Source organism: Ovis canadensis, chromosome 5 (genome assembly GCF_042477335.2).
Source record: "Ovis canadensis isolate MfBH-ARS-UI-01 breed Bighorn chromosome 5, ARS-UI_OviCan_v2, whole genome shotgun sequence".
NCBI lineage: Eukaryota > Metazoa > Chordata > Mammalia > Artiodactyla > Bovidae > Ovis > Ovis canadensis.
In genome coordinates this window covers 37227031-37243701 of record NC_091249.1, presented here as the reverse complement: position 1 = coordinate 37243701, position 16671 = coordinate 37227031, and the positions used below count along the sequence as shown (strand labels likewise).

Here is a 16671-nt window from a genome sequence, read left to right as displayed (position 1 = left end):
ATCAAAATCTCAGTCTCCGAAGTTGTGAAAAAAGGTGACAGATTCTGCAAGTCAAAATCTGTCAGAACTCATTGAGAAAAGTCAGGCAAAGCTGTAAAAGGCTCCAGCTAAGAAGTACAGTCATAAGCTTTTCAGCCTGATTGTGATGGGAGATGTTTTTATCATGCAAAAGTTAAAGTGATGTCTGAAGAGATTTAAAGATACTAGAACTTTTGAAGCCTATTCCTGCATAATTGTTTACCTGCATGGAGACAGTTTACCGAGGAATACTGATACACATTCAGCACTGGTAGTTTTTGTTTAGTAATAACAACACTTAATTTTTCATCTCAACGTAGACAACAGAAATTGCAGTTAAAAACCAGTAATGCTCTTCATTCTGACTATAGTTAGATGAATACATTCCTCCCCCACTCCCTGATTTCTACTTCAAATCTCCTTTGTTTTTATTACACTTTCAATTTCTACTTTTGTTTTATTAGTTTCTAAATTATATTAACAGCCTCTGATATTTGGAAGATGTCTAAAATGCCTTCAATGTTGGGAATATCAGAGACCAATACTGTTATTTCCTTATAACAGTCTGTTGTGCTTGTAGTTCTCTGCTAGTTTAACACTGTTCACGGAAGAAACTAAAATTCTAAACTTGTTCCTACTTGTCTCTCTGGTATCAACTCTACCAAGGTCACTTTCCTACTCTAAGCTGCAACCAATAGATTTGTTACAGGTGCTCAAGCTGACCATGCTCTCTCTAGCACCTTGCATTTTAAAATATTGTTCTCTTAGCTTTGCCTGGTTGTTGTTTTTCAGTCACTAAGTCGTGTCCAACCCTTTGTGACCTCCTGCACAGCAGCATGCCAGGCTTCCTTGTCCTTCACTATGGTCCTGAGTTCACTCAAACTTATGTCTATTGAGTCAGTGATGCCACTCGACCATCTCATCCTCTGTCACTCCCTTTTCCTCTAGCTCTCAATCTTTCCCAGCATCAGAGTCTTTTCCAATATATGAATTGGCTTTTCACATCAGGTGGCCAAAGTATTGGCACTTCAGCATCAGTCTTTCCAGTTCAGAGTTGATTTCCTTTAGGATGGATTGGTTTGATCTCCTTGCTGTCCAAGGAACTCTCAAGAGTCTTCTCCAGCACTACAATTCAAATGCATCACTTCTTTGGTGCTTGGCCTTCTTTATGGTCCAACTCTCACATCCGCACATGACTACTGGAAAAACCATAGCTTTGACTGTACCGACCTTTGTTGGCAAAGTGACATCTCTGCTTTTTAATAAGCTATCTAGATTTGTCATAGCTTTTCTTCCAAGGACCAAGCATTGTTTAGCATTCAGGTCTCAGTTCAGATGTCACTTCTTCAATGAAGTGTTCCCTGAACAACCTCCACCTCCTATCTCTCTGTATGGATACCCTACTGGTATCCATAGAGTTGAGTTGTATGGTAATTTTGTAATTTTACACTCTTTGATCTTTCCTTTCCTACTATCCTTTAAAGATCAGTGAGGGAAAATATCATGGCTACTTTTTGTTCAATACCCTAGTCCTAATGACCAATATAGTGTGTGATTCATTAACATTTATTAACATAATGAATAATGAAACATTACATCATTAAGAACTTAAAAAAACAAAAATCTGTATGAGTCTTTAATTATGCTGTGGGCTTCATCTACTTGTGACTTTAGGAATGCTGTATTCATTTCTCTTGAGACAATTTTATCCTTATAGTTTATGGACTTCTAGAATTTCTTGAAGGAATTGCAGCCCTACTTTGGCCCAGTTGGCCTTACACACTGTATATATTGTATGAGAAACACGTGTGCAGGCACATGCGGGTGTTTTCAGTCCCTGTGCTCTATTGAGAGTTTGCAAAATCATTTTTGTTCAAGCTTGAAAATCAACTTAAGAGAATTTTTGCTCCTTAGCACATATATCATGTATTTCATTTTAATTTGCCTGGACAGGGGTTGATTTGTTAAGGGATTTTTAAAGGTAAATTGTATACTTGGCCACTTGTGGAACTATAGGGTTATCAATATACATTTAGAAGAGGGTGGGCATAAAATCTGTTATTCTTAGTACAAGAGATGATGACACTAATCCAGTACAAGAAATGCATGCTCTTAGACTTTTTATTTGTGTGTTTGCCATGCAAGAGAGTCATAGTGTCATGTATTCTACTCTGTGGAATAGTAGTAGTGGGCTCTAGCTGTAATCAGACAGATCTGAGTTCAAAGCTTGTATCGGCTAATTACTGGCAAGGCAGTCTTGAAAAAGGCAAGTTTTTTTTCCCTCTACCTTTATTTTCCAATCTATTAAATATCTGCCTTGGATAATATTATGGCTGAATGAAATAATTTATGTTAACTATCTACAGTTGTGACTGCTGCTGCTGCTGCTACTAAGTCGCTTCAGTCGTGTCCGACTCTGTGCGACCCTAGAGACGGCAGCCCACCAGTCCCCCCTATCCCTGGGATTCTCCAGGCAAGAACACTGGAGTGGGTTTCCATTTCCTTCTCCAATTCATGAAGTGAAAAGTGAAAGTGAAGTCACTCAGGCGTGTCTTACTCTTTAGTGACCCCATGGACTACAGCCCACCAGGCTCCTCCGTCCATGGAATTTTCCAGGCAAGAGTACTGGAGTGGGGTGCAGTTGTGACTAGCACATAGCAATTGTTCAAAATATAGCATTTATCATTGTTACTACCATGGAGATAATGATTACCTTGGGCATTTTAGGATGGCCAATTAAGAATGGGATCTCTGGTTATAAAAGAGGATGTTCCTATGTACGTACGATACAAACTGTCTGATGTGAGGATCAAATTTATGACCTTGGCATCCTTATTTCAGCTTCTGAATTCACTAATAGCCACTCATATGTTCGCGTCTTTTAAAAATATGCAGTCTCAATTGTGCTAAATAGCTTATTTACTGAAACATATCGAGAGCCCCAGACTTTAGCTATCCCTTATCAAATGTCTTTGCTTAATATTTTCTTTCCTCTCTTTCTTCTTTAAATGCCATCTAACTCACCTGTCCTCTAAGCTGTTTCTATTGAATAACAGAGAATTTCTCTGGAGATAACTATAAACTTATATATAACTGTTATCCTAAAGTACAATGTATCTCTGGGTTTACTGCTAAACTCAAACAGGAATTTACAGTTACTGCCTCTACTTTTCTGTATCTACTCTTCATTTTTAACAATCCTGAAATTTATCTTCTCCAAACACCTTAATTTGCTCAGAGATGAATAGTTTCCTCTTGTTTGTGACATCCGGTAGACTCCCCTTAGTCACCTTTCTCTTTGATGTCTGTACAGGTTTTGGTACCAGTACTCTTCTTAAAATATTCTAATCTCTAAGATGCCACTATTCAAAAATAGACAGATTTCTACCTTCTTGGGATTATTCCTTCCTGTATTCTTTCCTTTCTTTCTTTTTTTTTTTTTCAATCTTTCTGTCACCAAGGTTAAGTCCTTGACTTCTTCCGTCTCTCAGTTTTCTCCATTTACTCCTGTGGCTTCAATTACTGCCTCACAAAGGTGAGGAAAGCCTGACCTTACCCTGGAGTTCCAGATTTCCAGAGTTCTTACTGGATATTTTTTATTAGTGTGTTATACTGTTTTGTTGAGTACAAACTGCAAAACTTGTCAGATTATGACCCAAACTTGACTTTCCTGTTTTTATAAATGATGACTGCATTCTCACGTAAGTAATAATAAAACATTGTGTTCAGTGTTTACGTCCTCCCTTTCTGTTGGTTCTCAAACTCAGAGTTTTGTTTTGTTTTGTTTTGTTTTCCTTTGCAATGCCTTCGAGATTTTCTGCCTTAGGCTCTAGCACTCCTGGATTTTTACATTGGCCTCCCGATACTGCTTTCCACAGCTGTATCACTGAGGCTCTTCCAAACTATCAGATAAAACCTCTCCAAACCAGTATCTGATTACATTCCTTGCTGTAGAATGTTCAGTAGCTTCAAGTGGTAAATTCAGTGTCCTGGGCATGCATTTAAATTCTCTTAATATAGCCATCTTCTTACCCCTTCTCATTCTGTCAGAGTTATTTTGTGTGGTACCAAAAATACCTCTTACCATGTTACTTTTATTTACATATGGTGAACTCACTCTTTTTTATATACAGTTGTCTCTCAAATAACTGCATGGGTCCACTTATATATGGATTTTTTAAAATAGTAAATACTACAGTACACACAATCTGCAGTTTTTAAGTCTTCAGATGTAGAACCACAGATACGAAGGAACCACGTATACAGAGGGTCCACTATTTAATAAACTCAGATTTTTTTACTACAGGGCAGATCAGCACTCTTAACGCATGCATTGTTTTGTTTAAGGGTCACTTGTATATCCAAAACCTATCCATTCTTCAAAGACAGTTAATCTTTTTGCTTCTTTATGAAGCTTTCCTTGACTATATGAAACATTCTCTTTTCTGAACCATTGTGATTCCTACTGGTGCCAGTGTTACTCAAACATCAGTAATGTATAGAACCACTTAAAATGGGGCGGAGCGGGGGCAGGGGGGCGCGCTGAAATCCCACTTCTGAGTTAAAATAGCAGCAAAACTTCTGAGTGGTGATGTGATCAGATAAGGGGGATGGTTTAAACAACTTTAATTTACATTCTTCATTGGAAAATTAGCCGTTTTATTTTGAATATGATATTCTAAGCTTAATTTTGAAAGCTTTATTTAACTCATTTTTATGTAAGATATTTGTGTCTTATCTTTCCAATTCGATTCTAAACTCATTGGGTACAGAAATCATCTTACCTCATTTCTGTATGCAAATAGGAAGTAAGTGTTTCTGTCTATTTTCATTGCTGCATACTGCATTCATGTAACAAAATGGAAGTACTTGTGTGATTTAGTGTTACTAAAAATTTATTCTCTATTGGAAATGCTAATTTGAAAAGCACAGACCTCTAATCCCAGGCACTGCCACCAGGTGGGGTGTCTGCTACCTTTTGGTAAACAGCAAATAATTGTCAACAGTTTCAGGAATTTGAATAATTAATCAGTAGGAGACAACTCTGGGATTAGCTATTATACCTTTTTATCAGTTGCTTTGAAAATTAGATGTTTATTAGACCTATGTGTAGCTATACAGAAATACTGAGAAAATGAAGTCTTGATTTTGACTTTTTGTACGTACTTTTTCTTCTATCCAACTTTATCTTACTCTCTTGTTTCACTTCAGGCATTACATTCCTAACCACTGCTAAAGTGTATTTCCTAAAAAATACCTAATTGTATCTTGCTCCTTGCCATCTGATCCCTTTCAGGGTGACATCAGATTGCTTGGTGTGGCCTTACTTATTATTTTATTTAATTATCTTACTTGTCTCCGGCTCAAGTTTCAAAACCCTTTGTTCATCTCCCAGGGAAGGCTTGCTCTTTCTTGTCCAATACTCAACTATTTCAGGGACCCACATCCACCATCTGTATGCTCTCCAGCTATGTTTCCTCCTCCCTAGACTTTCTGATTTACAGGAGTTCCATGAGCAGAACTTAAGTTAGTTTGCTCTGTTCCAGGATTCACTGTGTTTCTAACCAAGCTACCCATTGTGCTTTTTCTCACCTTATAATTCATAAGCTGTTGGGAAGCTTTTTAACATAGAATACAGTCACCCATTTGCTCATGATAGTTTTGTATTCTCAGTGTTGCTCAAATAAACTTCTCAACTTGAATTTATGACAGCTTTTATAGATGATTTTTTCTTTATATAGATATTGAAATATCACATCAAAAGCCAAAACCAAAAGAAAATAGGGAAAGTCAGTGAAGAAAAAAGAATTAGAAGAAACTCAATATGTATTTCATGTTTTATTGACTTTTACAGGTTATGTAGAAGTGCTGGTGATACCTGCTGGAGCAAGAAGAATCAAGGTTGTGGAAGAAAAGCCAGCACACAGCTATTTAGGTAACCTGTGTAAAGACACAGAGCCCATCCAAGTTCAAGCTTAGCTGCCTTGCCCTGAGAGTTCTGTGATGACCAGAACATCAGTGTGTTTCTAGTTACATATATGAATTTCCCAGGAAGCACCTCTTGTCAAGTAGGAATTTTTTTCCTTCCCTCCCAGGGACTTCCCTGGAGCAAAAGCAATGTGGTTGACTATGCGTTTTTTGGCAGCAGAGGCGGAGGGGAGTTATTAATTACTTCTTCATGTTAATCCACGTTAAGGAACAAATACTCATTGGAGGATTTGAATATGTTTTGTTTCATATACACATATATATTTCATGTATGCATGCACATAAATATACACATATCCATGTTTGTTGCATGTGCAGATGTATACATAGATGTGTGTGTGTGTGTATTTGCTGATTACTCTATAATTTGGAAATCTTGTGGGAGTCTTAAAGAAAATTCTATGTACTAAGAGGACTTGCTCTTTTAATGGAAGACAGTGAGTCCCTTGGACAGCAAGGAGATCCAACCAGTCCATCCTAAAGGAGATCAGTCCTGGGTATTCTTTGGAAGGACTGATGTTGAAGCTGAAACTCCAATATTTTGGCCACCTGATGCAAAGAGTTGACTCATTGGAAAAGACCCTGATGCTGGGAGGGATTGGAGGCAGGAGGAGAAGGGGACAACAGAGGATGAGATGGCTGGATGGCATCACCGACTTGATGGACATGAGTTTGGGTGGACTCTGGGAGTTGGTGGTGGACAGGGAGGCCTGGCGTGCTGCAGCCCATGGGGTCACAAAGAGTCGGACATAACTGAGCAACTGAACTAACTGTGCTCTCTTTTGCCTCACTTCAGGTATATGCATCTATGAAGAAAGTTTCTTGTTTTTAATTTTGAAATAGGAAAGTTGGCTTATAATATTTTGATAGTTTCAGGTGTACTGCATAGTGCTGACATATGCATACATTATAAAATGGTCACCACGATAAGTCTAGTAATGATCTGTCCCCAAACAAAGTTATTACAGTGTTATTGATCATATTCCTTATACTGTATATTATAAGACTTGCATTGCTTATTTCATCACTGGAGCTTTTTATCTCTTAATACCTTTCATCTATTTCATATACCCACTACCCCCTCCCTCTGACAGTCACCCCTTTGCTCTCTGTATCTAAGAGTTTCTTTTTATTTTGATTTGTTTGCTTGTTTTCATTTTTTAAATTCCACATGTTTGTGAGACCATACAGTATTTGTCTTTCTTTGTCTGACTTATTTCATTTACCATAGTATCCTCTAGATCTAAATATTTGTTGCAAATGGCAAGATTTCTTTTTCTTTTGGATAATTAATAGTCCATTGTGTGTATAAACCTCACTGAAATACTTTCCCACACCATATACAGAAATAAACTCAAAGTGGATTAAATTTTTAAATTTAAGGCCTGAAACCATAAAATTCCAAGAAGAAAACATAGGTAGTAGTTCTGTGACAGCAATCTTAACAATATTTTTTTGTGTGTTTTTTATTTGTCTACCTAGGCAAGGCAAATGAAAGCAAAAATAACCAAATGGGACTATGTCAACCTAAAACCTGTTAACAAATGACAGGTTCTATCTTCTTTATCTATTCACCTATCATTGGACACTTAGACGAATGAATGCTTCTATATCTTGACTAATGTAAACATTGCCACATTGAACATCAGGGTGCTTATCCCTTTTTGAATTAGTACTTTTATTTTCTTTGAGTTAATACCTAGGAGCAAAATTGCTGGATCATATGGAAGTTCTGTGTTTAACTTTCTTTTTTTTTTTTTTTCAAATTTTAAAATCTTTAATTCTTACATGCATTCCCAAACACGAACCCCCCTCCCACCTCCCTCCCCATGTGACCACACCAATTACACTCCCACGAACAGTATAAGAGGATTTTCTTTTTTCCACATACTGCCAACACTTGTTTTTGTTTTTTTGATGATAACCATTCTGACAGATGTGAGGTGATATTTCATCATGGTTTTGATTTTCGTTCTCCTGATGATTAGTAATTCTGAGCATCTTTTTACGTACCTGTTGACCATCAGAATGTCTTTGAAAAAAATTTCTCTTCAGAGCCTCTGCCCACTTTCTAACTGAATTGTTTAGGGATTTTTGATGTTGATTATATGAGTACTTTGTATATTTTGGATATTAACTTCTTACAGGATATATTGTTTGCAAATATCTTCTCACATTCAGTAAGCTGCCTTTTCATTTGTTGACAAATTTTTAGTTTGACATATTCCCATTTGGTTATTTTTGCTTTTGTTTGCCTTGCCTGAGTAGACAAATCCCCCCCAAAAAATATATTGCTAAAACTGCTGTCAAAGAGCATACTACCTATGCTTTCTTCTAGGAATTTTGTGGTTTCAGGTCTTAAATTTAACACTTGGATCCATTTTGAGTTTATTTCTATATACAATGTGGGAAAGTAGTTTAGTTTGGTTCTAATGCATGTAGTTGTCCAGTTTTCCCAATACCATTTGTAGAATAGCTGTCCTTCCTCAGTGTATATTCTTGTCTCCTTTGTCATAGGTTAATTAACCATAAAAATTAATTTATTTCTGGTCTTTCTGTTCTGTTCTATTGATCAATGTCTATCTTTCTCCATGTTTGGTACTAGACTCTTTTAATTACTGCTGCTTTGTAGTATCATTTAAAATGAGGGTATGTGTGTTACCTACAGCTTTATTCTTCTCTTTCTAGATTGCCTTGGCTATTCAGGGTCTTTTTGTTTCCAAATAAATTTTAGAATTATTTGTCCAAACTTTCTGGAAAGTGCAAGCAGTCTTTTGACAAGGGTTGCAATAAAGTTGTAGATTGCTTTAAGTGGTATGGTCATTTTAACAATAAAAATTCTTCCAGTTTATGAGTTCAGTCTGTCTTTCCATCACCTTTTGTTGTCTTCAGTTTCTTTCATTAATGCCATATAGTCTTCCAATGCAAGTCTTGTACCTTCTTAGTTAGATTTACTGTTAAATATTTTATTCTTTGATGTAATTATAAATGGGACTGTTTTCTTATTTTCCTTTTCTGATGATGCATTACTAGTATTTAGAAGTGCAACAGATTTCTGTATATTGATTTTTTATTCTGCTACTTTTCTGAATTCATGTATTAGTTCTAATAGTATTTTGGTGACATCTTTAGGATTTTTTGCATATAGGATCATGTCATATGCAAAGAGTGATAGTTTTACTTCTTTCTTCCAGTTTGGATTGTTTTTCTTATCTGACTATGGTGGCTAGAACTTCCCATACTATGTTGAATGAACATGGTGAGAGTAGGCATCTTTATCCTGTTCCTGATTTTAGAGGACATGCTTTCACCTATTGACCATTGAGTAAGATGTTGACAGTGCTTTTGTCATATCTGGCCTTATTAAATATCAAGGTATATGTCTTCTACTTCCACATCATTAAAAGCTTTTTTGTTCTAAATAAATGTTGATTTTGTCAAAATCTTTTTCTGCATCTTTTGAGATGACCTTTTTATTTTTTATTGCTCACTTTGTTTACCTGGTGTATCAGGTAAATATTGATTTGTGAATATTGTACTATCCTTTCACCTCTGAGATGGACCTAACTTAATCATGATGTAGTGATCCTTTTAATGTATTGTTGAATTTTATTTTCTAGTCTTTTTTTTGAAGATTTTTGGATCTATGTTCATCAGAAATATTGACCTGTAATTTTCTTTTCCTATGTGGTCTTTGTCTAATTTGGGTATCAGGGTGATACTTGCCTCGTGGAATACATTTTGATGCGTTCCTTCCTCTTAAATTTTGGGGAATAGTTTGGGAAGGATAATTGTAAACTCTTCTTTAAATATTAGGTAAATTTGCCTGTGGAGCTATCTGGTCCTTGAGTTTTGTTTATTGGAAATTATCTGATTAATGAATCAATTTCATTACTGGGAATTGGCCTTTCATACTCTCTGTTTCTTCCTGAATCAGTCTTGAGACATTGCATATTTCTAGGAATTTATTCATTATTATAGGTTATCCAGTTTTTTGTATATAATTATTCATACTAATCACTTATAAATGCAAAAAAGCAAAATGACTGTCTGGGGAGGCCTTACAAATAGCTGTGAAAAGAAGAGAAGTGAAAAGCAAAGGAGAAAAGGAAAGATATAAGCATCTGAATGCAGAGTTCCAAAGAATAGCAAGAAGAGATAAGAAAGCCTTCCTCAGCGATCAATGCAAAGAAATAGAGGAAAACAACAGAATGGGAAAACTAGAGATCTCTTCAAGAAAATTAGAGATACAAAGGGAACATTTCATGCAAAAATAGACTCAATAAAGGACAGAAATGGTCTGGACCTGACAGAAGCAGAAGATATTTAATAAATTTTAAATATATGAAAGAAAATGGTATATTGTCAACATATATATTGCTTATAAATTAATATTTCAAGCTAATTAAGTCATGTAAAAGTCTCTTTTATAGCCATGGCATTCACTGACATCTAATATTACACATCTGGCAAAAGGCTATTCTTCCAGAATTTAAACATCATATTTATATTATCTTTTTTCAAATTATGATATTTTTAGCTAATATTGGAGTAGGGCTGGAGGAGGGCTTCCCTGGTGGTAAACAACCTGCCTACCAATACAGGAGATGTAAGAGATGCAAGTTCAATACTTGGGTTGGTAAGATCTCCTAGAGGAGGGCATGGCAACCCACTGCAATATTCTTGCCTGGAGTATACCATGGACAGAGGAGCCTGGCAAGCTATGGTTCACAAGGTCACAAAGAGACTTGACTGAAGCTATTTAGCACAACACACACAGCACATAGTTGATTTACAGTGTTGTATAGTTTCAGGTGTACAGCAAAGTGATTCAGTCATATTTAACATTTTTCAAATTTCTTTTCCATTTAAGGTATTATAGAATATTAAATAGAGGTCCCTATGCTATACAGTAGGTACTTACTGATTATGTATTTTATATAATAGTGTATGTGTTAATAGCCACCTCCTAATTTATACTTCCCTTCCACCTTTTCCCTTTGGTAACTGTAAGTTTGTTTTCAAAGTCGGTGAGTCTGTTTCTGTTTTCCAAATACATTTGTTTGTATCAGTTTTTTAGATTCCACATATAAGTGATATCACATCATATTTGTCTTTGTCTGACATGCTTCATTGAGTATGATAATCTCTAGGTCCATCCGTGTTGCTAAAAATAGCATTGTTTCACTCTTTCTATGACTGAGTGATATTCCGCTGTATACATGCACCACATCGTCTTTAATCATTCATCTGTCAGTGGACTTTTATGCTGTCCTTATCTTGGCTGTGATACACAGTGCTGCAGTGAATGTTAGGGTGAATGTATCTTTTCAAATTCTGGTTTTCTCCAGATACATGCCCGGAAATGGGATTGCAGGATTATATGATAGCTCTGTTTTTAGTTTTTTAAGGCACCTCCATACTGTTCTCCATAGTGGATATACCAGTTTACATTCCCACCAGCAGTGTAAAAGTGCTCCCTTTTCTGTACACCTCCAGCATTTACCGTTCGTAGACTTTTTGATGATGGCCATTTTGACTGATGTGAGGTGATAACTCACTATAGTTTTGATTTGCATTTCTCCGATAATTAATGATTTTGAAACATCTTTTCATTTGTTTTCTGGCTATTTGTCTTCTCTGAAGAAATGTCTATTTAGATCTTATGCCCATATTTTGACTTTTCTTATATTGACCAACATGAACTGTTTGCATAATTTGGAAATTAATCCTTTGTAAGTCACACCATTTGCAAATATTTTCTCCCATTCTGTGGGCTTTTTTTTTTTTAATGATTTCCACTTTTAAGTTTAGTCTGTTTATTTTTGTTTTTATTTTCATTAATCTAAGAGGTAGATACAATAAGATGTTGCTGCAATTTATTTCAAAGAGTGTACTGCATATATTTTCATCTATGAATTCTATAGTATCCAGTTTTACATTTAGGTCTTTAATCCATTTTGAGTTTATTTTTGTATCTGGTGTTAGAGAATGGCTACTCAGTTACCCATTGTTGGTTTGGTAGCATATTATTTAGCCTCCATATATTTGTGGTTGTTACACTTTTTTCTTGTAATTTATTCTTTATCTCATAGTGTCGTGGTTGAAATAGATGCTGCAGATGATTTCAGTTTTCTTAAATTTACCCAGGCTTGCTTTGTAGCCCAACAAGTGGTCAGTCCTGGAGAATATTCCATGTGCATGTGAGAAGAATGTATGTTTTGCTGCTTTTGGATGGACTGCTTTATATCAATTAAGTCTGTTCAGTCCATTCTGTCATTTAAGGCCTATGTTTCCTTACTGATTTTCTCTCTTGATGATCCGTCCATCAATATAAAGGAGGTGTTAAAATCCCCCACTATTATTGTGTTACTGTCAATTTCCCCTTTTATGACTGTTGTTCAGTTGCTCAGTCATGTCTGACTCTTTGCGACCCCATGAACTGCAGCACAACATCTCCTGGAGCTGGCTCAAACTCATGTCCACTGAGTCGGTGATGCCATCTAACCATCTTGTCCTCTGTCATCACCTTCTCCTCCTGCCTTCAATCTTTCCCAGCATCAGAGTCTTCTAATGAGTCAGCTCTTCATATCAGGTGGCCAAAGTACTGGAGCTTCAGCTTTAGCATCAGTCCTTCCAATGAATATTCAGGATTGATTTCCTTTAGAATTGGCTGGTTTGATCTCCTTGCAGTCCAAGGGACTCTCAAGAGTCTTCTCCAGTACCACAGTTCAAAAGCATCAATTCTTTGACACTCAGCCTTCTTTATAGTCCGAACTCTCACATATATACATGACTACTGGAAAGACCGTAGCTTTCGTTAGACAGACCTTTGTCGGCAAAGAAATGTCTCTGCTTTCTAATATGCTGTCTAGGTTTGTCATAGCTTTGACTGTGAGTGGTTGCCTTATATATTGAGCTGCTCCTATGTTGGGTGCATATATATTTACAATAGTTATGTGTTCTTAATCCCTTGATCATTATCTAGTTTCCTATTATCTCATAACAGCCTTTATTTTAAAGTCTATTTACTCCGATATGAATGTTGCTACTCCAGTTTTTCTTTCTTTTTTTTTTTTTTTTTTTGTCTCTCCTCAACAGATCAAAGTCAGCAAATGCCCTCTTTTGTTGGATTCTCAGTCTCCACATAATTTCCCAGTGTTCCCATGCTGTGGGGCTCAAGCCTGGGCCCTGCTGTATTCTCTGCTATGCTATCTCTCTCAGGAATCACGTTTCGCTCCATTCTTTACATTTTTATTTGATGTAAATTATCAAATTTTCATGTACACCTCAGAAATAATGTCTAAATCAAAAATTGTATTTTCATCTGTGCAGAAACCTCTTTTTCAGTTTTCCCATTATAGTCAATGTCAATGTATCAGTGTCCTATGACTGTTGTGACTGTTACCACAACCTTGATGGTTTAAAATGAGAGGAGTGTATTCTGCCAAAGTTCTGGAGGCCATAATCAGTTTTACTGGACCAAAAATCAAGGTGTCTGCAAAACCATGCTCTCTTTGAAGTTTCTAGGGTGGCATTCAGTCCTGATCCCTTCCAGATTCTCTGCTACCTGCATTCTTTTCCTTTGACCATAGCATTTCAGTACGTACCTCCCTAAAATCATTGCCCTCTCTTCTTTGTCTGTGTTCCACTCTTCCTTCCTCTTAAAAAGCTACATGTGATTGCATTGTAGACCCACTATGGTAATATCCAGGAAAATCTCCCCATCTGAAGACCCTTAATTTAACCATATTTGCGATGTTATTTATTTGCCATATAAGATAGAATTCATAGGTTCCAGGGATGCCAATATGAATATCTTTATTCCCCTTAAAACCCGTTTTTAAAAAAATTGTGGCAAATACATATAACAAAATTGACATCTGACCTATATTAAGTGTACGATTTGATGGCGTTGAGTACATTCACTGTGTTGTACAGCGACCACCATCCATCTCCAGGACGCTTAATCTCGTAAGCCTGAAACTCTGTACCCCTTAATAGTAACTCCCCATTCTCCTCTCTTCCCAGTCCCTGGTAACCTCCAGCTTGCTTTTTATCTCCATGAATTTGTCCACTCTATGTATCTCATACATATGGAATCACACCATAAATGTCCTTTTATGACTGACATTTCCTTTACCATAATGCCCTCAATATTTAGCTGTACTGTAGCATGAGTCAACATTCCCATCTTTTTAAAGGCTATTGTTCCAATGTCTGTACATATATATGTATGTATGTTTATATATATATACATATATATATATACATATATGTAAAACACCTTTTGCTTATCTACTTATTTATTCATGTATTCGTGGCTTGCTTTCACATTTTTAGCTATTGTGAATAATGTTGCTATGAATATGGATATACTAATATCTCTTAAAGACCTGGCTTTTCATTCTCTTGAGTATATACCCAGAAGTAGAATTCTTGGATCATAGACTAATTTTATTTTTAATTTTTTTAGAAACTATGTAACATTTTCCAGAGTTACCACACAGTTTGCAATTTCTACCAACAGGTTACAAGGGTTCCAGTTTCTTCATATCTTCACCAGCACATTTTCTATTTTAATAGTTCAGTTCAGTTCACTTCAGTTCAGTCGCTCAGTCGTATCCAACTCTTTGTGACCCCATGAATCGCAGCACGCCAGGCCTCCCTGTCCATCACCATCTCCCGGAGTTCACTCAGACTCATGTTCATCGAGTCTGTGATGCCATCCAGCCATCTCATCCTCTGTCGCCCCTTCTCCTCCAATCCCTCCCAGCATCAGAGTCTTTTCCAGTGAATCAACTCTTCGCATGAGGTGGCCAAAGTACTAGAGTTTCAGCTTTAGCATCATTGCTTCCAAAGAAATCCCAGGGTTCATCTCCTTCAGAATGGATTGCTGGATCTCCTTGCAGTCCAAGGGACCCTCAAGAGTCTTCTCCAACACCACAGTTCAAAAGCATCAATTCTTTGGCACTCAGCCTTCTTCACAGTCCAACTCTCACATCCATCCATGACCACTGAAAAAACCATAGCCTTGACTAGATGGACCTTAGTTGGCAAAGTAATGTCTCTGCTTTTGAACATGCTATCTAGGTTGGTCATAACTTTTCTTCCAAGGAGTAAGTGTCTTTTAATTTCATGGCTGCAGTCAACATCTGCAGTGCTTTTGGAGCCCCCCAAAATAAAGTCTGCCACTGTTTCCACTGTTTCCCCATCTATTTCCCATGAAGTGATGGGACCGGATGCCATGATCTTCGTTTTCTGAATGTTGAGCTTTAAGCCAACTTTTTCACTCTCCTCTTTCACTTTCATCAAGAGGCTTTTTAGTTCCTCTTCACTTTCTGCCATCAGGGTGGTGTCATCTGCATATCTGAGGTTGTTGGTATTTCTCCCGGCAATCTTGATTCCAGCTTGTGTTTCTTCCAGCCCAGCGTTTCTCATGATGTACTCTGCATAGGAGTTAAATAAGCAGGGTGACAATATAGTAGCCATCCTAATAGCTATGAAGTATTATCTTATTCAGGATTTGACTTGTATTTCTCTAATAATAAGTGACGTTGATTATCTTTTCATGCACTTGTTGGCTTTGTATAACTTCTTTGGAGAAATATCTGTTCAGGTCTTTGCCCATTTTTTATTTACACTGTTTGATTTTTTTGTTGTTGTTGATCAGTTTTTTTCTGTGTATATTCTCGATCTGAATCTCTTTATCAGATTGATTTTCAGATATTTTCTTCCAGTTTGTGGGTTTTTACTCTGTTAATAGTGTCTTTTCATGTAGTTTTCAATTTTCATGAAGTTTGTCTGTTTTTCTTTTATATTCTGTCCCTTTGGTGCAATGTCTAAGAAATCATTGTCAAATTCAATGTTGTGGAGCTTTTGCCTTTTATTTTATTGTAAGACTTTTATAGTTTTAGATCTGACATTTAGAACTTTGATCCATTTTGAGTTAAATTTTATATGTAGGATTAGAGTCCAACTTCAATTTTCTGCATGTGGATACTCAGTTTTCCCAGCACTACTGGTTGAAAGACTGTCCTTTCTCCATTGAATGATCTTGGCACCCATGTAGAAAGCATTTGGCCATATATGTGAAGGTTTAATTCTGGGATCTCTGTTCTATTCCATTGATTTGTATGTCTGTTTTTATGCCAGTAACACAGGTTTTGATTACTGTAGCTTTCTAGTAAGTTTTGGAATCAGGAAGTGTGAGTCTCCAGCTTTGTTTCTATTTTTCAAGGTTTTTTTAGTTATTCAGAGTTTCCTGAGAGTCCCTATAAATTTTAGGATAGATTTTTTTAAAATTTCTGCACAAAAAGCCATCAAAACTTTGATAGGGATTGCACTGAATTTGTAGGCCACTTTGGATAATACTGACATCTTAACAATATTAAGTCTTCTAAGTTATGAATCTGAGATGTGTTTTCATTTATTTATCTTCTTTAATTTCTTTCAGAAATGTTTTTTAGTTTTCATTGTATACATAGTCACCTCTTCAGTAAAGTTAATTCCCAAGTATTTAATTCTTTATGATGCTATGGTACTGTAAATAGAAATCTTTTCTTGACTTCCTTTTAGACTGTTCATTATTAGTGTGTGGAAATGCAACTGCTTTTTGTGTTTTTATATCCTGCTACTTTACTGAATTTATTCATTACTTCTAAT

At 36.3% G+C, this 16671-nt stretch overlaps 1 protein-coding gene across 1 annotated transcript in view; it reads left to right on the top strand.

Moving 5' to 3' along the window:
* ADAMTS19 (ADAM metallopeptidase with thrombospondin type 1 motif 19) overlaps positions 1-16671 on the top strand; it is a 262774-nt gene that overhangs the window by 186504 nt on the left and 59599 nt on the right. The window contains exon 16 of the mRNA XM_069591632.1: positions 5873-5953. Within this exon, the coding sequence (XP_069447733.1) occupies positions 5873-5953 (81 nt within the window). The remainder of the gene's footprint in view (positions 1-5872; positions 5954-16671) is intronic.